Genomic DNA, 25,084 nt, shown 5'->3' on the forward strand with positions numbered 1-25,084 from the left:
CACTTTTGTGGCAATGCCACCTGGGCACCTTGGTGGCACCATCCTGCCCAAAGGGTATGCAGCTGGGGCCTCCAATCCCCTTGGAGACACCCACCAGTGCTGTTCCGTTTGGTCGCTCCAATATGCTAAAGTTGCTTTTCATGGATAGAAGCAGACAGCACCATAAATTATGCTCTTTAAATGTACTTTGAGGAACATTATCATATTCCAATGTTAGTGAAGGTAAAAGTTAAACTGATGAAAGTGATTAAAGAGACAGTAACCATCTGCAAAGTTCAATATTACTCCTACGTGAACTGTAGTTGAAATGGTTTCTTCTCTTCCCCCTTCCCAAGTACGATCACATGAACCTCAGAACTAGTACTATTATAGATCATGTTCAATTTTGGTTTGCTGGGAGCAGTAGAACACCATTAAATTTGAGCCCTTGAGATGTGATATCAATTGGATGTCACTTCAGTGACAGTAGCTACAATTAAACTACTGGTTCACTGACGAATTTAAATACAACATTCATAAATTTGCACTGGCAAATTATATTACAAACACATAAAAATGAGGTCAAATAGGATGAAATAAAATACAAGACTTCCTACCAAAACTATGGACAAAGACAAGGCAATGTACAATCAATATTTAATATCTACTGTCCTGATATGATCCATCAAATTGAATTAGAACACATTTTTCCTTCAACACATTTTAAAAAGAGCAACACTGAAAATAATCACAAATTTATCAGAGGTGGATTACAGAATTTTACAGCACAGAACTAAGCCCTTTATTCGGTGTCATTTATATTCCACCATGAACTGCCTCCCACCCTGCTTCATCTCAACATATTCTTCTAATGGACATCAAGGACAAAATTAACCTTTTGAAATCATATCAAAAAATTAACTTTTTTCTACATTATTTCTTGAGATATGAGCATCACTGCAAAGTCAGCATTTGTTGCCCAACCCCAATTTCCCTTTATATAGTGCCTTGTTCGGCTAATTCAGAAGGCAGTCAAGAGTCAATCACATTGTCTTGGATCTGGAGTCACATGTAGGCCAGCCTGGATAAAGATGGCAGTTTTCCTTCCCTAAAAGGCATCAGTGAATCAGAAGAGTCTCAACAATAATCGATAATTGAGCTTCATATTTTAGATTTATTAATTGATTTTAAATCCCAACAGCTGTCATGAATCCTTATCCCCAGGGCATTAGCCTGGGCTTTTGGATTACTAGTCCACTGTCATTACCACTATGCAACTGTCTCCCCATATATGAGACAGAAGGTTATGTCTTTCATTTAGTGCAAGAATGATCCTTATGTATTTTACTTACTCTGCCTCTCTCCACTTGGGTGGTCAGCATGACAACTAGAGAGGACCCTTGCTCCCAAGTCATTTGCCAAAAATCTGAACAAGTGTTGGGTAAAGGCCCCTGACAAGCAATGTACCGATTTATTATACTGGAAGAAGGGATTTCCATCTGCAAAATTAAAAGGGAAAAGATTATAATTGACTATAATTTTTCAACCACTCCTTCCTTAAGATAGCTTCATTTTGTAATTTTATAACCCTAAATTGAAAATTGTTAATTGTCAAGATACAAAAGCGTAAAAACCATAACTTCCCTGCGCCTGCGTAACCTCTAAGTCACACAAGTTTTGACTGCTTCCCAAATGGTTATAAAAACAGGGGGCAGCACGGTTGCGCAGTGGTTAGCACTGCTGCATCACAGCGCCGAGGTCCCAGGTTCAATCCCGGCCCTGTGTCACTGTTCGTGTAGAGTTTGCACATTCTCCCCATGTTGGCGTGGGTTTTGCCCCCACAACCCAAAGATGTGCCGGATAGGCGGACTGACCACGCTAAATTGTCCCTTAATTGGAAATATTCATTAAAGAAAAAACAGAAAATACTGGACAATCACAGCAGGCTCCCTTCTCTCTCCACAGATGCTCTCAGACCTGCTCAGATTATCCAGTTTTTGTTTCAGATTCCAGCAGCCACAGTAATTTGCTTTTATCCCAAATAGTTATTTCTGTTCTCGCTACTTAATCTATTCTCTGCTTTAGTATATGCAAAGGACTTGATGTCACACAGTCAATGAATAGTCACTAGGGACAAATTTGTAAGGTTTAATTTCAGAAAGCCAGAGAAACCGTGTTTCCATATTGTAAATTCACCAAACTACTACCTATTTATCAAGGGGATTGAGAAATTACAAGGTAAATGTCAAGGTGGATGCAAGATGAGCACCTATAATTTTATCTATAAAACAAGATAATCCCTGTTCATTGATACACAACTTAGGTGGTTATTAGGACTGTACCTCCTCTGTCTAACTGTCCTCCAGATAAGGTTTCATATTATTGTGAAGTGGTTCTTCAATATCAGAAAAAATGGCTATTGAAAAGATAGCCACTCAGCTGAAAACCTTTAGAATGCACCATTGAGGAAAAGTTCAAAACTTTTCGAGCAACAGATAAATTTATGAAGCTACAATGCCAAGAATGCAAATGGTGAGAACAATAATTTAGAACTGTCATTCATATATACATGTGAAATAGGTGAAATAGAAGTAGGCCAATTGGCCCTCCGAGCCAACTCTGATATTCACGAAGATCATGGCCGATTGTGTTTTTCAAATTCCACATTCTCAATCATCGCCAAAAACCTTTGATTTTCTTGCCTAACAAGAATCTATCTACATCTGCCTTAAAAATATTCAACACACTGCCTGCACTGCCTTCTGAGGCGGAGAGTTCCAAAATCACAATAATGATTTTCAAAATTATATATGCAAAGCTTAGGCTTACTCCATAGCCTATTGGAATGATTTACTCTGTTAAATATAGTAATATTTTGCTTCTTTAAAAATCCAATCATTACAAAATTATTTACTTAATTTAGAATTGAACTCAGATGGACATTAGAGAAGAATAAGCCCAAGATCTGTTTACAATATTTAGACATTGTGCATAAACGTATTACAAGCATAGCTGATTAAACAAAAGCTATCTGCATTTCCCCATTCTGTCTGAATGAGCTCTCAATACACTACAAGCTTCAAAAATCTTAAGGGTCACATGGATGTGATTGTAGTGTGTCAACCGAGAAAGATAGGAAAGTGAGGCCCTTTCAGCAATCAATTGAACAAAGAACAAAGAAAAATTACGGCACAGGAACTGGCCCTTTGGCCCTCCAAGTCTGCGCCGATCCAGATCCTCTATCTAAAACTGTCACCTATTTTCTAAGGATCTGTATCCCTCTGCTCCCTGCCCATTCATGTACCTGTCTAGATACAACTTAAATGACGCTATCGTGCCCGCCTCTACCACCTCCATCGGCAATACGTTCCAGGCACCCACCACACTCTGCGTAAAGAACTTTCCACGCATATCTCCCTTAAACCTTTCCCTTCTCACCTTGAACTCGTAACCCCTAGTAATTGAGTCCCCCACTCTGGGAAAAAGCTTCTTGCTATCCACCCTGTCTATACCTCTCACGATTTTGTATACTTCAATGAGGTCCCCCCTCAACCTCCGTCTTTCTAATGTAAATAATCCAAATTACTCAACTTCTGTTCATAGCTAGCGCCCTCCATACCAAGCAACATCCTGGTGAATCTCCTCTGCACCTTCACCAAAGCATCCACATCCTTTTGGTAACGTGGCGACCAGAACTGTACGCAGTATTCCAGATGTGGCCGAACCAAAGTCTTATACAACTGTAACATGACTTGCCAGCGCTTGTCCTCAATACCCCTTCCGATGAAGGAAAGCATGCCGTATGCCTTCTTGACCACTCTATAGACCTGCGCAGCCACCTTCAGGGTACAATGGACCTGAACACTCAGATCTCTCTGTACATCAATTTTCCCCAGGGCTTTTTCATTTATCGTATAGTTTGCTCTTGAATTGGATCTTCCAAAATGCATCGCCTCGCATTTGCCCAGATTGAACTCCATCTGCCATTTCTCCGCCCAGCTCTCCAATCTATCTATATTCTGCTGTATTCTCTGACAGTCCCCTTCACTATCTGCTACTCCACCAATCTTAGTGCCATCTGCAAACTTGCTAATCAGATCACCTGTATCTTCGTCCAAATCATTTATGTATATCACAAACAACAGTGGTCCCAGCACGGATCCCTGTGGGACACCACTGGTCACAGTTCTCTATTTTGAGAAACTCCCTTTGAGATTGCTTAGAAGATTCTATGGTTTTATGCACCACCCTTCCTGGAAATCTATCCGTGTGTTGAATTTAGTGTTAAAATTTATTTCCTAATAACAGTCCTAAATTTACTGTCAACTAGTTTGAATCAAATTTGTCTCCAGTCTATATGTACCACACTTGTGTCCAGTGACTCCAGACAATAATCAATGTAACCCAAATCTCCTTCTATATCGATGGGAATTACTTTGTTTTGGACCTTTTAGAACCAGTCGGACTTATATCTCCTTTATTCTTAATTCAATTACTTTGTTTTGGCCATTGTGGTTTGGAGCCACATATTGCTCAAGCCTTCCTGTGCGGGTATCCGGAAAATGTCCTCATTCAGAATATTCACTAGTTTGTGTTCATCCTAACCCTCCAAATCCATCTGTGTGTTGTGAGCTTTTCCCTCTTTACCCACTGTTCAATTTATCTTTCCACTATTTAAGGTCATGGCTGAACTAACACAGCTTCTGCGGTAAAGAATTCTAAAGATTTACCACTCTAAATTCCATTTTGCAAGAGAATCCCCTTATTCTGAGACTATGCATTCTGGTCCTATGCTCTCCCATGAGTGGAAGCATTCTCCCAACATTTACTCTGTCTAACCCCCATATCACCTCTCATTCTTCTGAACTCCAAGGAGTACAGACCCAACCTGTTCAATCTTTGCTCATATGGCAGTCCCTCCATATCTGGAATCATCCTAGTAAACGTCCTCTGTACTGTCTCCAATGAGAATACATCATTCCTTCAATAAGGGGACAAAACTGTACAGTGTTCCAAATGTGTTCTCACTAGTACTTTGCAGCAACACCTCTACTTTTATACTCCAACCCCGTTAAATTAAAAGCCAGCATTCTATTTGCCTTCCCTATTACATTCTGTACCTGTATGCTGGTTTTCTGGGTTTCATGAACAAGGACCCCAAAGTCCCTTGTTCTATTTAATTTTTTATTAAAGTGTCCAATTCTTTTTTCCCCAATTAAGGGGAAATTGTGCATGGCCAATCCATCTACCCTGCACCTATTTGGGTTGTGGGGTGAGACCCACGCAGACACGAGAGAATGTGCAAACATGGACAGCAATGCGGGACCGGGATTGAACCAGGGTCCTTGGCGCCGTGAGGCAGCAGTGCTAACCACCGTGCCACCTCCTTGCTGCTTCCTGTTAGTTAGCAAATCCTCTATCCATGCCAGAACATTACCTCCAACACCTGATTTTTACACCATCTTGTGTAGTAGCTATTTGTGTAGCACATTATCAAATGCTTTTTCAGGGCAGCACGGTGGCGCAGTGGGTTAGCCCAGTTGCCTCAATGCTCCGAGGTCCCAGGTTCGATCCAGGCTCTGGGGCACTGTCCATATGGAGTTTGCACATTCTCCCAATGTCTGCGTGGGTTTCGCCCCCACAACCCAAAGATGTGCAGGCTAGGTGGATTGGCCACACTAAATTGCCCCTTAATTAGAGAAAAGAAATGAATTGGGTACTCTAAATTTATATGACAAAAAAATGCTTTTTCAAAATCCAATTATAGAACATCGACTTTCTTTAAATTTGTTAATGGGATGTGGTGTCGCTGGCTGGGCCAGCATTGATTACCCATCCCTAAGGGCATTTAAGAGTCAACCACATTGCTGTCGATCTGGAGTCACATGTAGGCCAGATCAGGTAAGGACGACAGATTTCCTTCCCGAAAGGACATTAGTGAACTAGATGGGTTTTATGACGATCAATAAAAGTTTCAGTCATCTTTTAGACTTTTCATTCCAAATTTTTATTGAATTCAGATTTAACCATCTGCCATGGCAGGATTTGAACCCTGGGTCCCCAGAGCATGACTCTGGGTCTCTGGATTATTAGTCCGGCGATAATACCACTATGCCACTGCCTCCATGGTTCTCCTCTTATCTACTGTGGCTGATACCTCCTCAAAGAACACTAGTAAATTTGTCAGAAATGCTTGATCAGATTATGACTGTTATTCCCTCCAAAATAATCTATTCTAATATTTTTCCAATAACCAAAGTTAGATTAAATGCCCTATAGTTTTTGAACAAGTGTATTACATTGGCAGGTTTCCAATCCTTTGGCACAGTTCCAGAATCCAAGGATTTTTGGAAAATGACTACCAATGTATTCTCGATTTCTGTGGCTACTTCAAGATCCTGGGGTGTAAATCATCATGGGGACTTTCTCAGCCTTTAACGCCATTAGTTTGTTTAAAATTAATGTGACTGTATTTAATTCCTCCCTGTATTTTTTTACTATTTCTGGGATGCTTGTAGTATTCTCTACAGTAAAGACTGATACAAAATTGATTGCGGCTCACGCCTGCCGGCCGGCGCGAGGAGCGCTATGTTTGCTTAACTATAATGTGAAAGGGGAGCCTGCTTGGGTCTCACAATCTCACTTAAATCAGGTGCAAAGGAGGGGAGGACAATGTGCATATCAGGTGCAAACTTCAGCCAGTTCCTTTGTGCCGTCTTCATCTCTATGAAAACGAAAATTCAACCTTGCACATGTAGTCTCATGAAGGACAATACCCCAAGAAATCATATGTATACAGCTTTGCTCCCAAATTAAGTTTCTTCTTTGAAGGCTGTTAACCAGGGGCTCTGAGCTGTGTGCAGAACGGACACTATCACTGCTCTGTCCTGCCCTGGACTCCCCTGCACAGCTGTCGAGCATATCCTGTTGGGAGATCCTGTCCAATAGGTAAACTGTCTCGAGTCTCTGGTCGTCTCTAACTTTTAAGAAAACCATTCATCTTCACAGTACACTTGTCTTGCTTGCCAGCAGCTGGAAAATGGAAGCCAAACTGCTCCGTGATTTGGCGGCAAAAGCACATACTTGGAGGGCACTTAACATCAAGTATGCGTGCAGAGCACGTGCCCTGCTCGCTGTTGCCACATCTTTCTGGAATACCTCACACAGTCTAATTTGTTTTCATTTAAAAGGTGGCAGCTGCCGCCATTCTCTTTTATTTTGTTTGCAATTGTTATGGAGAGGTGTTTCCAGAACCCCAAAATGTATCATGGAGTTCAACCAACCCCCACCATTAATGGATTGTTGCTTTTGAAGCACATGGCTCGTTTCCCAGGTGTAGTATTACAATTATGGACACGTGGTTTTTAAAACAAAATAATGTTTATTCCATGAACTCAAATTAACCTTTTAAATAAACATTGGATCTCTTAACACCCCTTACTTCAAAGATAACCCCAAAAATAATACAACACTACCCAATCCTGCAAACTGTTCCTTTACACATCCAAAAGACTCAACAAATCCTTCAAACAGGAGCACATTAGATTCATATTCAATACTGAGACCTTTTTACAATTCTGATTTCACCAAAAGATTAAGAGATAGTCCTTCATGGCAGAGATCACCAGCAATGCAGCTCACTGCCACACCCAAGCTTTCTTCAAACTGAAACTAAAACTCCCAAAAAGCAGAAGTGAGCTCAGCTCCCCCCCGTGACATTACTTCAGTAATATGATCAGCTTAATTTCTTAAAGGTACATTTCTTAAACATCCACTTCTTAAAGGCACTCTCACATGACACAATAAGTATTTTATTTTGTACAAGTCGGTCCAAGAGATCACAACATAACCAATAGTAAAGAGCATTATTTCAGCTGCTATTGCATTCTAGCTTCAAAAATCCATTATTTTTCCAGAATGCAATTTCATTATAATTCACGTCAAAAGGCAAAATTGGTAAATTTCTTCAAGATAGCAATTTTGAGTCGTGACACAAGTTTAATGCTCGAGAAGATGCGGCCCAGGACTTTCCGAAATACAGCCCCCACCCAAAAATAAAACCTGGTGCCCACTAACCCCCCCAAAAACCTGGGGCCGAGTCTCACACCGAACTGGGGGCATCCCGGACGCTAGCCAACATTCTGATGTCTCCACACAAACTGGAGTTGAACCATGGGCCATGGACATTGAAGTTTCTCTCTCCAACCCGCTGACCACCCCACATTGCTGACTTACGATCTCTGCCGGAGTTGGTACTCCACCGGAGCTGGACATTTGCAATTTGCCCACATTCTCAAAGTAAAAGAAGTGCGCTCCTCCTGCAATTGGGACCGCCGCAGTAACCGAGTGCCCGATCGTACCAGACCCACTCCACACCTCCCCATGACCCATCTGAGGGTTGCGACTGACTTTGAAAATTCCTCTGCAGTGTATGCATATTTAACTTTAAAGTTTGCATCGTGCATGAATGAAATATGGATGAGTTTCTCAGCACAAGGAAATGTGACATCTAAAATTAAAGTCAACAAGTTAAACATTTTCTTCTGTTTTGTTGTTAAAGTTGCACAGTCAACACAATTATCTATGTTCCAATCCAATATTAAATAGTTGTTGCCTTCAATCAATATTTGGCAGAGATGGCAGCGGAACTCTCATTGCTCAGCAGACTGGAGGCATACAATGATCAAACATTGCACTGATGGATACTACTCCAATCGCTGGGAGAAACTGGTTGTGTAATACAAACTTGCATTGTATTCCAAGAAGCCAAATCATGAGGAAGCTAAACTAAATAAAGAAGGAGTTTAAAGTTAACAGTATTACACAGAAACTACAATGCAGAAACAGGCTGTTCAGTCCAAACAGTTTATGTTGGTGCTTATCCACCAGATTAACAAGTCCTAATTCCATGTGCACACCCATTTTCATGTTCATTTATTCCCCTTTCCTTTAACTCGCCATCCAATTTATTCTGAAATGCTGATGTGGGTGCTCTCTGCATCAATCACCAAGTGCAACGGTGCATTCCATACCCTCTTAACAATTGATATAAAAGAAAGACTCCTCCTGTTCTTGTCCAAAATCTATTACATTTAATCTAATATCTAATAATAATGTATTCATTGTCAGATGTAGGCATACATTAACACTGCAATGAATTTACTATGAAAATCCCCAAGTCGCCACACTCCAGGTACACTGTTGAATGGCGCCTGTTCGGGTACACTGAGGGAGAATTCAGAATGTCCAAATTACCTAACAGCACATCTTTCGGGACTTGTGGGAGGAAACCGGAGCACCCGGAGGAAACCCACGGAGACACGAGGAGAACGTGCAGACTCCGCACAGACAGTGACCCAAGCCGGAATCGAAATTGGGACACTGACGCTGTGAAACAATTGTGCTGACCACTGTGCTACTGTGCGTGAACTTCAAAAATGGTATAAAAACAGAAATGCTGGAAAGACCCATCAGGGTCTGGCAGCATGTAGAATGAGAAGCAGAGTTAAGTCACATGACTCTTCTTCAGAGCTTCAAACCAATAAGACAGAACTCCATACTGTTGCAAGTTTTTATATGATTCATTCACTAAAGTGGACAATTACAACATACTGATCAGGTCTGAATGCCATATGGTAGACAAGTGCACAATGTGCTACTCACATTTATATAATTTGCATTGATGTAGTCAGCTGTACCCTTTAGAATAACCCGCGTTGCATCATCTGCAAGAGAAACAGAGATGTTAGTAAGTTGACGTAATGGGAACACTTGCATTGAATCCAACATTGAGATTAGTAAATACCAAATGTTTATTATCCCAGGCCAGTGGAGATTCACATGACAATAATTACGATGTCATGATAAAACTACATGATACAATCACACATGGGCAAAATTACAGTATTTTGGTTGCTGCATTTGCAATTCTTGACTTTGAACAGACAATATGCTCAAAGTATATTGACTCACAATGTAAAGATGCACAATATTTTACAGACTAAGATGACCACAACAAAGCATTGCACTGATTATTCTTTCAAATCACATTGCAATAAATTTCACTACTGTAAACAGATTTGAATATTGGACAGGAACAGCAAAATGATGATTGTGGGACTGAATAATGTTCCTATACAATAAAAAGATCAATAGCGAAATACTGAATGAATTGAGAAAATCTGGGAAGGACCAGCAAAATAAATTATGCACGTTTCGGACAAGACTGAATAATAGGAGCATTAAGATGTGTTAAATCTAAGAGCTTAAATGACCGTATGAAGCAATAGTTAGGAAATAAAATATTAGGTCTTAAATAGCAGGCATTAATACAAAAACAAAGTACTGTGGGTGCTGGATATCTGAAATAGAAATTGAAAATGCTGAAACAGGCCTGGCAGTATCTGTTCAGAGAGAAACAACTTTTCAGGTTGATGATCTCCAGTTCTGATGAAAGGTCAATGACCTGAAACAATGCCGCTGTTGATACTCCCAGGCCAGAGTATTTCCAGCATATTCTACTTTGATTCAAATGGGCAACTAACGCCAGCCTTGCCTGCAGCAACCACATCCACATTTGTGTGAGGAATGTACAAGTTGAGGAAACATTAGTAAGTTTTCACATTTAGAATATAAGCATTTTTGGGTGGGAAGGGAGGGAGAAAGAGTGAAGGATGCAAAGAGAGAAACAAAAATCACCAAATGCTGTAAAAGAAACTTAAATTTATGTAGTATTCATGTAGATTAATGCAAAATACCTCAAGGCGCTTCACAGGAGTGCTGTCGAGCAAATTCTGACATACAGCAGCCACGTGTCATTCAAATCAGGTCCAACCATTTGTTATTCGTTACTTACAGCAGAGGATTTGGCCCATCGTGTCTGCACGGGTTTAAAAAAAAACTACCCAGCTAGTCCCATTCTCCAGCCCAATCTCCCCGGCCTCTAAATTAATCTCTTTCAAATATGTATCCAGTTCAATTTTGAAACCTCCTATGGAATCCACCTTCACCATTCTCCCAGGTAGTGCATTCCAAATCTAAACAACATATCTCACTCCTAGTTCTGACCATCTTGACATGGAGGCACATAGAGATATTAGATGACTAAAGGTTTGGTCAAAGAGGCAAGCTTTAAGGAGTATCTTAAATGGAGGAAAGTAGTAGAGGAGGAGAGATTTAGAGAGGAAATTCCAGAGCATTGACCCCAGTCAGCTGAAGCATTGGAAATCTGGGTTGGTCAAGAGCCAGACTTAGATAAGCATAGTCAGCTTGGAGAGCTGTAGAATTGTAGATTACAGATAGGGAAGGACAAGGCCATGGAGCAATTTGAAAAAAAGAATAAAAATTGTTAAACTGAGGTAATGCTTAACTGGGAGCAAATGTAGGTCAACAAGCATACAAGTGATGGATGAACAGAATTTGGTGTTAGGCCATATGGCCAGTTTTGGATGAGTGCAACCTTAACGAATGACGGAATGTGGGAACCTGGTCAGAGTGCTTTGGAATAGGCAAGTCTCGAGGTAATAAAGGCATGGTTAAGGGGTTCCACAGTAGATTAGCTGAGGTGGCGTAGCCTCGGTTTGGGAGTTGCTCTCAAGCTATGTTATGGAGGTACAAATAGGCAGGTTTAGCAACACCATAGACCTGTGATAGCTAGCAAACAACTATATATGCATAATATATACATTTAAAGTGTCATATTGGACTCAAAATGTTAACTCTTTCTCTCCACAGAGACAGTCAAATCTGGGTTTTGCAAGCATAGTCTGTTCTTATTTTATATATGAAACTTCACATACTGAAACGACAATGCAATGTTAAAAAGTCAAAATACAACTTCACCAGCAAAAAGACAATTTATCATGTACAGTTTCAGAATAATTTTTCAACATTTTCTTTCCATTATGCTTATTGCATACTCTCTACTCCTGGATAAGGCATATAAATACTTACTAAAACTTTCATTTTTATTAATTTTCACTTTATTCATTCTTCATTTTACAGCTTAAACCAAATTATTTTGATCAACGATAGGATTCCTGCTACTTATTTTGTTCTACCATTTGATTGTAGAATACTTTAGATATTTTGCAACAGGGATTTTTATTTCCAAACAGTATTTATGTTAATGTTTTTGTTCCAATGTATGCTTATAATTGGAGGAATACTCTGACAAACCAGGAGATGATAATAAACTTGCAAAATGGGCATGCGAATGCCAGATCAATTTTAACACAGATAAGAGCAAGGTAGTGGATTTTTAAGGACAAGGGGGCCTATATTCCATGGAGTATAAATGTAAATGGAAGAGGAGAGCAAATGAATTTTGGGGCACAGATTCAAAACTCACTAGAAGTAGCAACCCAGGTAAACACAGCAATAAAATATTCATACAAAGCATTAGGGTTAATTTCTAGAGGAACATAATTGAAAAGCATAGCTGTTGTGTCACAATCGTATAGAATAATGTTTAGTTCACACTGAACAATACTGTGCACAATTCTGATCTTCATATTATTTAAAAAAACTAATGGAGGCAATGGCGACGGTTGAAAAAAGATTTTCAAGGATGATACCAGAACCTTGAGGTTATAACTATTGGGAAAGACTGAACAGGCTGAGGCTCTTTAAGAGAAAAGAGGGGTGGCATAATAGAGATATTTCAAGATGATGAATGTATTTGAAAGGTTTCACGCACAGACGATATTATCACTTGTTGGGGAAAACAAAATCCAATACAAGTGGTTAGCACAGAGTAGCTGAGGCAAATAGCATAGATGCATTTAAGACAAAGGTGATAAGTCATCAGGGCGAATGGAAAAGGAGGATAGGCTGACAAGAGTTAGATGACGTATAGTTGGAGGAAGCTCACATGGAGCATAAATACTGGTGTAAACTTGTCAAATGGGCGACCTCTGTGCTATACATTCTAAGAATTATAGAATGATAAATCATCACAAGAAAGAGTATCATTTTTCTAAAATAAGGTGAATGTTAGAGAATCTTTGGTGTGTGTTTTTATAAGTTTGACGGGGTGGGCGAGCGGGGTGAGGTAGTGAACAACACCCTGTCAAGAGGAGACAAAGTGGGTCAGCTTCATGCAGCTGGAGTGCTGCCATTAGCCCCATGCTGCTGAGAGAACAGCAGCTGTGATGTGCAGTGGTTGCTCTGTTGAGTTCAGAGCTTCAGCAGGTAGAAGATTCCCAGCTTTGGGCTGCTGGAGAGACCAGGGTTAAGAGGGTCTCTAACAGTTATCAGCCTAGTGAAGCTGATGTACACTGTTGGCACTGGGAAAATTGGGAGTCTCATAATTGTTACAGCGCTAGAGGAAGCCGTTCAGCCATCATGTCTGCACCAGCCCTTTTCCCACCTACACCCCATTACCCTGCACATTCTTCCTTTTCAGATAAAAATCTAATTCCTTTCTGAATCATAGGATCCCTATGGTGCAGGTGGCCATTCGGCCCATTGAGTCTGCACCGACCATCTGAAATGGGCACCCTACCCAAGCACCCTGCTCCATCCCCATGCAAGGCATTCAAGAAAATTAGAAAAGGAAGAGAAAGGGGGAGAGTTGGCAGATTGATTAAGGAGTGCATGCCAATACTAGAGAAAGAGGGTGTCCCAGATGGATCACAGACAGAATCTTTTTGGCACAGCCTGGGAACAAAAATGGTGCAATCTTAATGCTCGGGGTAGACAAAAGGCTAACTAGTGGGAAGGATGTAAATTACAGAGACGCAAAAATGATAGTTAGTTATAATGGGGCACTTTAACTATTCAAATGTAGATTGGGCGGCACAGTAGCAAGCACTGTTGCCTCACAGCGCCAGCGACCCAGGTTGGATTCCCGGCGTGGGTCACTGTCTGTGCGGAGTCTGGACATTCTCCCCTTATCTGTGTGGGTTTCCTCCGGGTCTTCCAGTTTCCTCCCACAAGTCCTGAAAGACATACTTGTTAGGTGAATTAGACATTCTGAATTCGCCCTCTGTGTACCCGATCAGGCACCGGAATGTGGCGACTAGGGAATTTTCACAGTAACTTCATTGCAGTGTTCATGTAAGCATACCTGTGACACTAATAAAGATTATTATAAAGGGAAGAGAGGGGCAGAAGTTGCCAGTGTATTGAAGAAAATTTTCTACAGCAGTATTGTTTCCAGTTCAAAGAGAAAGGATATGGAGATGCCGGTGTTGGACTGGGGTGAGCACAGTAAGAAGTCTTACAACACCAGGTTAAAGTCCAACATGTTTGTTTCAAACACTAGCTTTCAGAGCACTGCTCCTTCCTCAGGTGAGGAAGGGGCAGTGCTCCAAAAGCTAGTGTTTGAAACAAACACGTTGGACTTTAACCTGGTGTTGTAAGACTTCTTAAAGAGAAAGGAAGCAGTGCTAGACCTGATTCTTGGGATTGAGATGGGCCAAGTAGCTCAAGTATCAATAGGACAGTGATCCTTGCATCATAATGTTTAGTCTGACTATGGAAAAAGGCAAAAAATAGATCAGAGTGAGAAGAATTAACTGGGGGAAAGTCAACTTTTCATTAGGGTAAAAATGGATCTGGGATGAATAAAGTGAAGTTGGCAGATCAACAGTAGCTGACAATGGGCTACCTTTAAGGAAGACAGAGCTTGGGCAGTCAAGGTATGTTTCCCCGAAAGAGAAAGTTGGTGCTTATGACAGATGTCAGGTAGAAAATACAATAGAGAACCAGACTGAATATAAATGGCTCAGAGCGAGGTGAAAAAGCAACTGAGAGAAGCAAATAACAATAATAATCTTTATTGTCACAAGTAGGCTTACATTAACACTGCAATGAAGTTACTATGAAAAGCCCCTAGTTGTCATATTTTGGCATCTGTTTGGGTACACGGAGGGAGAATTTAGAATGTCCAAATTACCTAACAGCACATCTTTTGGGACATGTGGGAGGAAACTGGAGCACCCGGAGGAAACCCACGCAGACACAGGGAGAACATACAGACTCTGCAGAGACAGTGACCCAAGCCGGGAACCGAATCTAGGACCCTGGAGCTGTGAAGCAACAGTGGTACCCACTGTGCTACCGTGCCGCCCAAAGGAGTTTGAAAACAAATAGGCAGCCAATATCAAAGGGAATCTCCAAGTCTTTTATACACACATGGTAAAAGGAAAGGTAATTCAGACACTAGAAGGGTTTAAAATTGGATGCTTGTACTTAAAGTTGAGAAGGCACCAGCACCAAGAAAGATGCATCCAGGATAATGAGGGAAGTGAAATTTGAGATTGCAGCGGCATTGGCCATTATTTTTCAGACTTCCTTGGAATCAAAGATGGTACCAGGGGATTCAAGTATTACAGACATTACACCCGTGTTCAAAAAAAGGTGCAAATCCCACGGCAGGCCAGTGAGTTTAACTTCGGTTGGTGGGGAAACTTGAAAAATAATATTTTGGTACAAAATTAATAGTTACATAGGCAAATGTGGGTTAATTAAGGAAAGTTTATACAAATTTCTTAGGAAGATCATGTTTAACTAATTTGAAGAGGGTTGATAAAGGACAATTCTGTTGATGTGGTGCACATGAACTTCCAAAAGGCATTTGATACACTGCCGCACAATAGACATATGAACAAACTTACAGCTCATGAAATAAAAGAGGCAGTAGCAACATGGATATGAAATTAGCTGAGGGAAAAGAAAACCAGCGAACAACGGTAATACATGTTTTTTGGGCTGGATGAAGGCTTGTGGTGCAGTTCCCCAACAGTCAATATTGGGGTCCTTGCTTTTCTAACCAGTAATGACTAGACCTTGGTGTACAGCGCATAATTTCAACATTTGTGGATGGAACAAAACAGAAGCATTGTGAACTGTCAGGAGTAGAGCATAGAAATTCAAAAAGGAAATAGGCAAGTTTGTGGATGGACAGGTGGAAGATGCAGTTCAATGTGGCAAAGTGTGAAAATATTGATTTTGATAGGGAGGACATGAAAAGAAAATATAAAATAAAAAGCAGAATTCTAAATGGAAGTGGGGGAAGGTGGGTGAAATGAACAGAGCACCCTGGATGAATAGGCAAATAAATCAGGACAGATTGAGAGCGTGGTTAATGAAGCATACAGTATGCTTTATTAATAGGCAGATAAGAGTACAAGAGCAAAGGGGTTATGCTGAAATTGTAATTCGTTCTCAGCTGGAGTATTGCGCCCAGTTCTGGGCATCACACTTTAGTAAGGATATGGAGGCATTGCAGAAAAGATTTACAAGAATCGTTCAAGGAATGAGAAATTTCAGTTTTGAAGATAGATGGGAGAGGTTAGGACTGTTTTCCTTGGAGAAAAGGTCAAGAGGAGACTTGATAGAACTGTTCAAATTAAAGAAGGTTCTGGACTGAACAGATGGGGAGAAACTGTTCCCACTCGTGAAAGGATTGAAAATGAGGGGACAGAGATTTAAAGTAACTTGCAAAACAAGCAAAAAACAAAAAGAGAGAATTCTTTTCCATGGCTGTGAGTGGTTAAGGTCTGGAAGGCATGTTCAAGCAAAGTGTTCAAAATCAAATTGGACTGCTACCTGAAAAGGAAGAATGTGTTGAGTTACGGGGAGTTGACAGAAGAATGGCACTAAGTGAATTGCTGAGAGCTGCTGCACACACAAAGGTCTGAACGCCTTCCTTCTGCGCTGCAGCAATTGTGATTTATTGAATTTGGAGGTCTCTTCATGACTGTAACAGAACTTGGGGATCTGGTCAGGAATCAGTACCCTACGAAATACAAACTCAAAACCAGAACAAAATACTGAAAAACAGCACTGTTCGTCCAAATGTAATACCATTTCACATTATAAATGGTGTACTGTAGCTTTGCTCAATAGAACAGTAAGTACACCACATTTTCTAAGAAGCACTTGTACTTAGAAGAATGAGTTTCCCTTGCGTAAATAGTGTTGGGATCAAACATTCTGCAAGGTTTTCGAAGAGGCTAACAGACATGGGTGCTTTATTAATAGGCAGATAAGAGTACAAGAGCAAAGGGGTTATGCTGAAATTGTAATTCGTTCTCAGCTGGAGTATTGCGCCCAGTTCTGGGCATCACACTTTAGTAAGGATATGGAGGCATTGCAGAAAAGATTTACAAGAATCGTTCAAGGAATGAGAAATTTCAGTTTTGAAGATAGATGGGAGAGGTTAGGACTGTTTTCCTTGGAGAAAAGGTCAAGAGGAGACTTGATAGAACTGTTCAAATTAAAGAAGGTTCTGGACTGAACAGATGGGGAGAAACTGTTCCCACTCGTGAAAGGATTGAAAATGAGGGGACAGAGATTTAAAGTAACTTGCAAAACAAGCAAAAAACAAAAAGAGAGAATTCTTTTCCATGGCTGTGAGTGGTTAAGGTCTGGAAGGCATGTTCAAGCAAAGTGTTCAAAATCAAATTGGACTGCTACCTGAAAAGGAAGAATGTGTTGAGTTACGGGGAGTTGACAGAAGAATGGCACTAAGTGAATTGCTGAGAGCTGCTGCACACACAAAGGTCTGAACGCCTTCCTTCTGCGCTGCAGCAATTGTGATTTATTGAATTTGGAGGTCTCTTCATGACTGTAACAGAACTTGGGGATCTGGTCAGGAATCAGTACCCTACGAAATACAAACTCAAAACCAGAACAAAATACTGAAAAACAGCACTGTTCGTCCAAATGTAATACCATTTCACATTATAAATGGTGTACTGTAGCTTTGCTCAATAGAACAGTAAGTACACCACATTTTCTAAGAAGCACTTGTACTTAGAAGAATGAGTTTCCCTTGCGTAAATAGTGTTGGGATCAAACATTCTGCAAGGTTTTCGAAGAGGCTAACAGACATGGGTCAGAACAGAAGTTCTTTGTTTTCTTTGGAGATTACAAAATAAACACAGATCGTGACACAATCCCCAAACAGAAAGGGCTCTCTGTTATAAGATCTTGCAGATTATAAATTCCTCAGATGAACTGATGGCACAAAATGAAAATTAAAGCAAACTATACTTACAAGGTGAGATGTCTCTATATCTGTTTTTGGAAATGTTGAGAGGTAACTTGGCACATGACATTGTCATACCAGGCTTTTTTCTATACAATTGCTAAGAGGAGAAAAAAAAGTTTAATCATGAACAAATGTGACATAAGAATCAAATGGCTCATCAAGATCCATTCAGTTCATCTTCTGCTATTCTGATTCAACAATAATGGAGTTTCTAACTAATTTTACAAGTAGCTTGTTGTATTGTTAAGGGCCAGGGTGTAGAAACTCCAAAGTGCATTATGGAGTTCACCTGACCGATAACCTTTATGTTGAATTTGGCTAGGGTGAGCACAAAAGCCTTCGCTTCAGATGTGATTCATCAGACTTCCTTGGCGCTTTAACCAAAACAAGGTTTATTCTAAGAATGTAGTTAACATATATATGAATGAATTTTTTTATCAATTACAAACAAAGACAACACAACACTTACAGTAATCTATGTATATAACACTTAATAAACCCCATTTTAGCTGTTCCAATTCAGTCGCAAAATCCAATAAACCAAAACCCCTTTCAAGGATGTGGCCCACTGTATTCTCACTTGAATGGGACTGGTCCTTTCCCTGAGATTCTGATCCAGTTTCAACCAGCAGTTCCAAACTCCTTCCGGAAAACAACTCTATCTTTAAAATTACCAAGGCAGTTTGCCACACCCAATGTACTTTTCAATGGAACAGCTTTTAAAAATGAAAACAGAGAAAAACAGAGAAACACTTCTCTTTCCATCTGCAGTCCAAAACAAGCAAACAAAAACCTAACCCCCCCCCCCCAAATATCCGCTTTCACTTGACAGCTACAGCCCAGCTTCACCCACAAAATGCCATCACCGAAGCCATGCTACAAGTCACATGATAAGAGACCAAACCTTTCTAAAAGGGACACTCACATGACAGCACATACTCATCTGGATTGTTTCAAAAATGCAATATTTACTTGGACTCTCATTTAGTATCCAAGAGCTTTGGTGAACATTTAAGACATTCCTATCAATTAGATCAACGCAACACTTCAGTTAAATAATGTTCAGTACATATAATTTCAAATATATTTTTTAATAGGTTCCTCTTTTCCATGCACCAGAGAACAGCGCAGTACAGGCCCTTCGGCTCTCGATGTTGCGCCGTCCTGTGAAACCCTTCTAAAGTCCCTCTACACTATTCCCTTATCGTCCATATGCCTATCCAATGACCATTTGAATGCGTTTAGTGTTGGCGAGTCCACTACTGTTGCAGGCAGGGCATTCCACGCCCTTACTACTCTCTGAGTAAAGAATCTACCTCTGACGTCTGTCCTATATCTATCTCCCCTCAATTTAAAGCCATGTCCCCTCGTGCTGGACATCACCATCCGAGGAAAAAGGCTATCACTGTCCACACTATCTAATCCTCTGATCATCTTGTATGCCTCAATTAAGTCACCTCTTAACCTTCTTCTCTCTAACGAAAACAGCCGCAAGTCCTTTAGCCTTTCCTCATAATATCTTCCCTCCATACCAGGCAACATCCTTGTAAATTTCCTCTGTACCCTTTCCAATGCTTCCACATCCTTACTATAATGTGGCAACCAGAACCGCAAGCAATACTCCAAATGCGGCCGCACCAGAGTTTTGTACAACTGCAACATGACCTCATGTACGCCTTCTTAACAACCCTCTCAACCTGGGTGGCAGCTTTCAGGGATCTATGGACATGGACACCGAGATCTCTCTGCTCGTCCACACTACCAAGAATCTGACCATTAGCCCAGTACTCTGTCTTCCTGTTATTCCTTCCAAAACAAATCACCTCACACTTTTCTGCATTAAACTCCATTTGCCACCTGTCAGCCCAGCTCTGCAGCTTATCTATGTCCCTCTGTAACTTGTAACATCCTTCTGCACTGTCCACAACTCCACCGACTTTAGTGTCATCTGCAAATTTACTCACCCATCCTTCTACGCCCTCCTCCAGGTCATTTATAAAAATGACAATCAGCAGCGGCCCCAAAACAGATCCTTGTGGTACACCACTAGTAACTGGACACCAGTCAGAACATTTCCCATCAACCACCACCCTTTGTCTTCTATCAGCTAGCCAATTTCTGATCCAAACTGCTAAATCACCCTGAATCCCATACCTCTGTATTTTCTGCAATAGCCTACCGTGGGGAACCTTATCAAATGCTTTACTGAAATCCATATACACATCAACTGCTTTACCCTCATCCACTTGTTTGGTCACCTTCTCGAAGAACTCAATGAGGTTTGTGAGGCACGACCTACCCTTCACAATACCATGTTGACTATCTCTAATCAAATTATTTCTGTCCAGATGTTTATACATCCTATCTAGCACTTTTCCAGGAGACACATCCAGAGTGAGACTCATCCAGAGTGGGGATTGAAACTTGGTAATTTGGTGCAGAGAGGCAAATCAGCAAAGGTAAGTGGAAAATCTAATTCTGCTGTTTTTCAGTTAAAAGTGCAGTGTGGAGCTTAGTGTCTGATTGGTTGAAGCTGCCCCCACCCTAATTGCTGAGAGGCAGTTATCTGTCAATCACCTGAGGCCTGTTTAGGGGCACATTGTATTCTTCTCTTTGAAGTTAAGGTATTTTTTGAGTCATCGGTTAGCTGAGGTCTGTATAAAAGACAGACAGATAGCGCACACAGTAAGATAGCCCTTTTCCAGGATACACATCTGGAGTGAGACTCATCCAGAGTGGGGATTGAAACTTGGTAATTTGGTGCAGTGAGGTAATTCGGTGCAGAGTGTGAGGAGGTGCTTTTTAACCCTGGTTAGTGACTGGTAAGTAGTCTGTCTTTTTCTTTTCATTGTCTAATTTATTTATTTTTATTTTGAAATTCTCGTTGTTTAAGTTTACCAAGGGTTTAAGACATGGCAGGAGATCCCAGACCCGTGTCATGCTCCTCGTGTGCGATGTGGGAGCTAAGGGACACGTCCACTGTCCCTGGCTCCTTCACGTGCAAGAAGTGTGTTCAGTTGCAGCTCTTGTTAGACCGCTTGACGGCTCTGGAGCTGCGGATGGACTCACTTTGGAGCATCCGCGATGCTGAGGAGGTCGTAGATAGCACGTTTAGCGAGTTGGTCACACCGCAGGTGAAGGTTACTGAGGGAGATAGAAAATGGGTGACCAAAAGAAAGAGCAAGAATAGGAAGGCAGGGGGCAGCACGGTGGCCTAGTGGTTAGCACAACCGCCTCACGGCGCTGAGGTCCCAGATTCGATCCCGGCTCTGGGTCACTGTCCGTGTGGAGTTTGCACATTCTCCCCGTGTCTGCGTGGGTTTCGCCCCCACAACCCAAAAATGTGCAGAGTAGGTGGATTGGCCACGCTAAATTGCCCCTTAATTGGAAAAAATAATTGGGTAATCTAAATTTTAAAAGAAAAAGAGTAGGAAGGCAGTACAAGTGTCCCCTGCGGTCATCTCCCTGCAAAACAGATATACCGCTTTGGATACTGTTGAGGGAGATGGCTCACCAGGGAAAGGCAGCAGCAGCCAGGTTCATGGCACCGTGGCTGGCTCTGCTGCACAGCAGGGCAGGAAGAAAAATGGCAGGGCTATAGTGATAGGGGACTCGATCGTAAGGGGAATAGACAGGCTGTTCTGTGGACGCAATCGAGACTCCAGAATGGTATGTTGCCTCCCTGGTGCAAGGGTCAAGGATGTCTCGGAGCGGCTGCAGGACATTCTGGGGGGGGGGGGGGGGGGGGGGGGGGGGGGGGGGGGGGGGGGGGGGGGGGGGGGGGGTGAACAGACAGCTGTCGTGGTGCACATAGGCACCAACGATATAGGTAAAAAACGGGATGAGGTCCTACAAGCGGAATTCAGGGAGTTAGGAGTTAAACTAAAAAGTAGGACCTCAAAGGTAGTAATCTCAGGATTGCCACCAGTGCCACGAGCTAGTCAGAGTAGGAATGTCAGGATAGATAGGATGAATGCGTGGCTTGAGAGATGGTGCAAGAGGGAAGGATTCAAATTCCTGGGGCATTGGGACCGGTTCTGGGGGAGGTGGGACCAGTACAAACCGGACGGTCTGCACCTGGGCAGGACTGGAACCGATGTCCTAGGGGGGGTGTTTTCTAGAGCTGTTGGGGAGGGTTTAAACTAATGTGGCAGGGGGATGGGAACCGATGCCGGACGTTGGAAGGTAGTAAAACAGGGACAGAAGCAAAAGGAAGTAAGGGGAAAAGTGCAAGGCAGAGAAGACATAGTCAAAAATCTAAAAGGGCGACAGTACAAGGTACAGTGACTGAGGGGAGCTCAGTGAATAGGCCCAGTAATAACAAAAGGAATAAAACTGGAGATGTTAAGATTCAAAACAGAGGTAAAAAAACCAACATAAGTGTACTTTACCTGAATGCTCATAGTATTCGGAATAAAGTAAATGAGTTGATGGCACAAATCATCGTAAATGACTATGATTTAGTGGCCATTACTGAAACATAGTTAAAGGAGGGTCACGACTGGGAGTTAAATATCCGAGGGTATCAAACTATTCGGAAGGACAGAGTGGATGGTAAGGGAGGTGGTGTTGCTCTGTTATTTAAGGATGACATCCGGGCAATAGTAAGGGATGACATCGATGCTATGGAGGATAAGGTTGAATCCATTTGGGTGGAAATCAGGAATAGTAAGGCGAAAAAGTCACTGATAGGAGTAGTCTATCGGCCACCAAATAGTAACGATATGGTGAGGCAGGCAATAAACAAAGAAATAACTGATGCATGTAGAAATGGCACAGCAGTTATCATGGGGGATTTTAATCTACATGTCGATTGGTTTAACCAGGTCGGTCAAGGCAACCTTGAGGAGGAGTTTATAGAATGTATCCGCGATAGTTTCCTAGAACAGTATGTAATGGAACCTACGAGGGAACAAGCGGTCCTAGATCTTGTCCTGTGTAATGAGACAGGATTGATTCATGATCTCATAGTTAGGGATCCTCTGGGAAGGAGCGATCACAATATGGTGGAATTTAAAATACAGATGGACGGTGAGAAAGTAAAATCAAATACTAGTGTTTTGTGTTTAAACAAAGGAGATTACAAGGGGATGAGAGAAGAACTAGCTAAGGTAGACTGGGAGCTAAGACTTTATGGTGGAACAGTTGAGGAACAGTGGAGAACCTTCCAAGCGATTTTTCACAGTGCTCAGCAAAGGTTTATACCAACAAAAAGGAAGGACGGAAGAAAGAGGGAAAATCGACCGTTGATATCTAAGGAAATAAGGGAGAGTATCAAATTGAAGGAAAAAGCATATAAAGTGGCAAAGATTGCTGGGAGATTAGAGGACTGGGAAATCTTTAAGGGGCAACGGAAAGCTACTAAAAAAGCTATAAAGAAGAGTAAGATAGAGTATGAGAGTAAACTTGCTCAGAATATAAAAACAGACAGTAAAAGTTTTTACAAATATATAAGACAAAAAAGAGTGGCTAAGGTAAATATTGGTCCTTTAGAGGATGAGAAGGGAGTTTTAATAATGGGAAATGAGGAAATGGCTGAGGAACTGAACAGGTTTTTTGGGTCGGTCTTCACAGTGGAAGACACAAATAACATGCCAGCGACTGATAGAAATGAGGCTATGACAGGTGAGGACCTTGAGAGGATTGTTATCACTAAGGAGGGAGTGATGGGCAAGCTAATGGGGCTAAAGGTAGACAAGTCTCCTGGCCCTGATGGAATGCATCCCAGAGTGCTAAAAGAGATGGATAGGGAAATTGCAGGTGCACTAGTGATAATTTACCGAAATTCACTAGACTCTGGGGTGGTCCCGGGGGATTGGAAATTAGCAAACGTGACGCCACTGTTTAAAAAAAGGAGGTAGGCAGAAAGCAGGAAATTATAGGCCAGTGAGCTTAACTTTGGTAGTAGGGAAGATGCTGGAATCTATCATCAAGGAAGAAATTGCGAGGCATCTGGATAGAAATTGTCCCATTGGGCAGACGCAGCATGGGTTCGTAAAGGGCAGGTCATGCCTAACTAATTTAGTGGATTTTTTTGAGGACATTACCAGTGCAGTAGATAACGGGGAGCCGATGGATGTGGTATATCTGGATTTCCAGAAAGCCTTTGACAAGGTGCCACACAAAAGGTTGCTGCATAAGATAAAGATGCATGGCATTAAGGGTAAAGTAGTAGCATGGATAGAGGATTGGTTAATTAATAGAAAGCAAAGAGTTGGGATAAATGGGTGTTTCTCTGGTTGGCAATCAGTAGCTAGTGGTGTCCCTCAGGGATCCGTGTTGGGCCCACAATTGTTCACAATTTACATAGATGATTTGGAGTTGGGGACCAAGGGCAATGTGTCCAAGTTTGCAGATGACACTAAGGTGAGTGGTAAAGCGAAAAGTGCAGAGGATACTGGAAGTCTGCAGAGTGATTTGGATAGGTTAAGTGAATGGGCTAGGGTCTGGCAGATGGAATACAATGTTGACAAATGTGAGGTTATCCATTTTGGTAGGAATAACAGCAAAAGGGATTATTATTTAAATGATAAAATATTAAAACATGCCGCTGTTCAGAGAGACTTGGGTGTGCTAGTGCATGAGTCACAGAAGGTTGGTTTACAAGTGCAACAGGCGATTAAGAAGGCAAATGGAATTTTGTCCTTCATTGCTAGAGGGATGGAGTTTAAGACTAGGGAGGTTATGTTGCAATTGTATAAGGTGTTAGTGAGGCCACACCTGGAGTATTGTGTTCAGTTTTGGTCTCCTTACTTGAGAAAGGACGTACTGGCGCTGGAGGGTGTGCAGAGGAGATTCACTAGGTTAATCCCAGAGCTGAAGGGGTTGGATTATGAGGAGAGGTTGAGTAGACTGGGACTGTACTCGTTGGAATTTAGAAGGATGAGGGGGGATCTTATAGAAACATTTAAAATTATGAAGGGAATAGATAGGATAGATGCGGGCAGGTTGTTTCCACTGGCGGGTGACAGCAGAACTAGAGGACATAGCCTCAAAATAAGGGGAAGTAGATTTAGGACTGGGTTTAGGAGGAACTTCTTCACCCAAAGGGTTGTGAATCTATGGAATTCCTTGCCCAGTGAAGCAGTTGAGGCTCCTTCATTA

General features: G+C 41.6%; 1 protein-coding gene across 7 annotated transcripts in view; it reads right to left on the reverse strand.

The window, feature by feature from the left end:
- ptpn4a (protein tyrosine phosphatase non-receptor type 4a) overlaps positions 1 to 25,084 on the reverse strand; it is a 428,771-nt gene that overhangs the window by 32,781 nt on the left and 370,906 nt on the right. For 6 of the 7 annotated variants that reach the window (XM_038790048.1, XM_038790047.1, XM_038790049.1 and 3 more), the window contains 3 exons: positions 17,987 to 18,077; positions 9,643 to 9,704; positions 1,332 to 1,478 (listed from right to left, as the gene is read on the reverse strand). In XM_038790048.1, the coding sequence (XP_038645976.1) occupies positions 1,332 to 1,478; positions 9,643 to 9,704; positions 17,987 to 18,077 (300 nt within the window). Of the gene's footprint in view, positions 1 to 1,331; positions 1,479 to 7,769; positions 8,767 to 9,642; positions 9,705 to 17,986; positions 18,078 to 25,084 lie in introns of those variants that run through there. The other variant, XM_038790052.1, reaches the window with a different exon arrangement.

Source organism: Scyliorhinus canicula, chromosome 2 (genome assembly GCF_902713615.1).
Source record: "Scyliorhinus canicula chromosome 2, sScyCan1.1, whole genome shotgun sequence".
In the NCBI taxonomy this organism is placed as follows: Eukaryota; Metazoa; Chordata; class Chondrichthyes; order Carcharhiniformes; family Scyliorhinidae; genus Scyliorhinus; species Scyliorhinus canicula.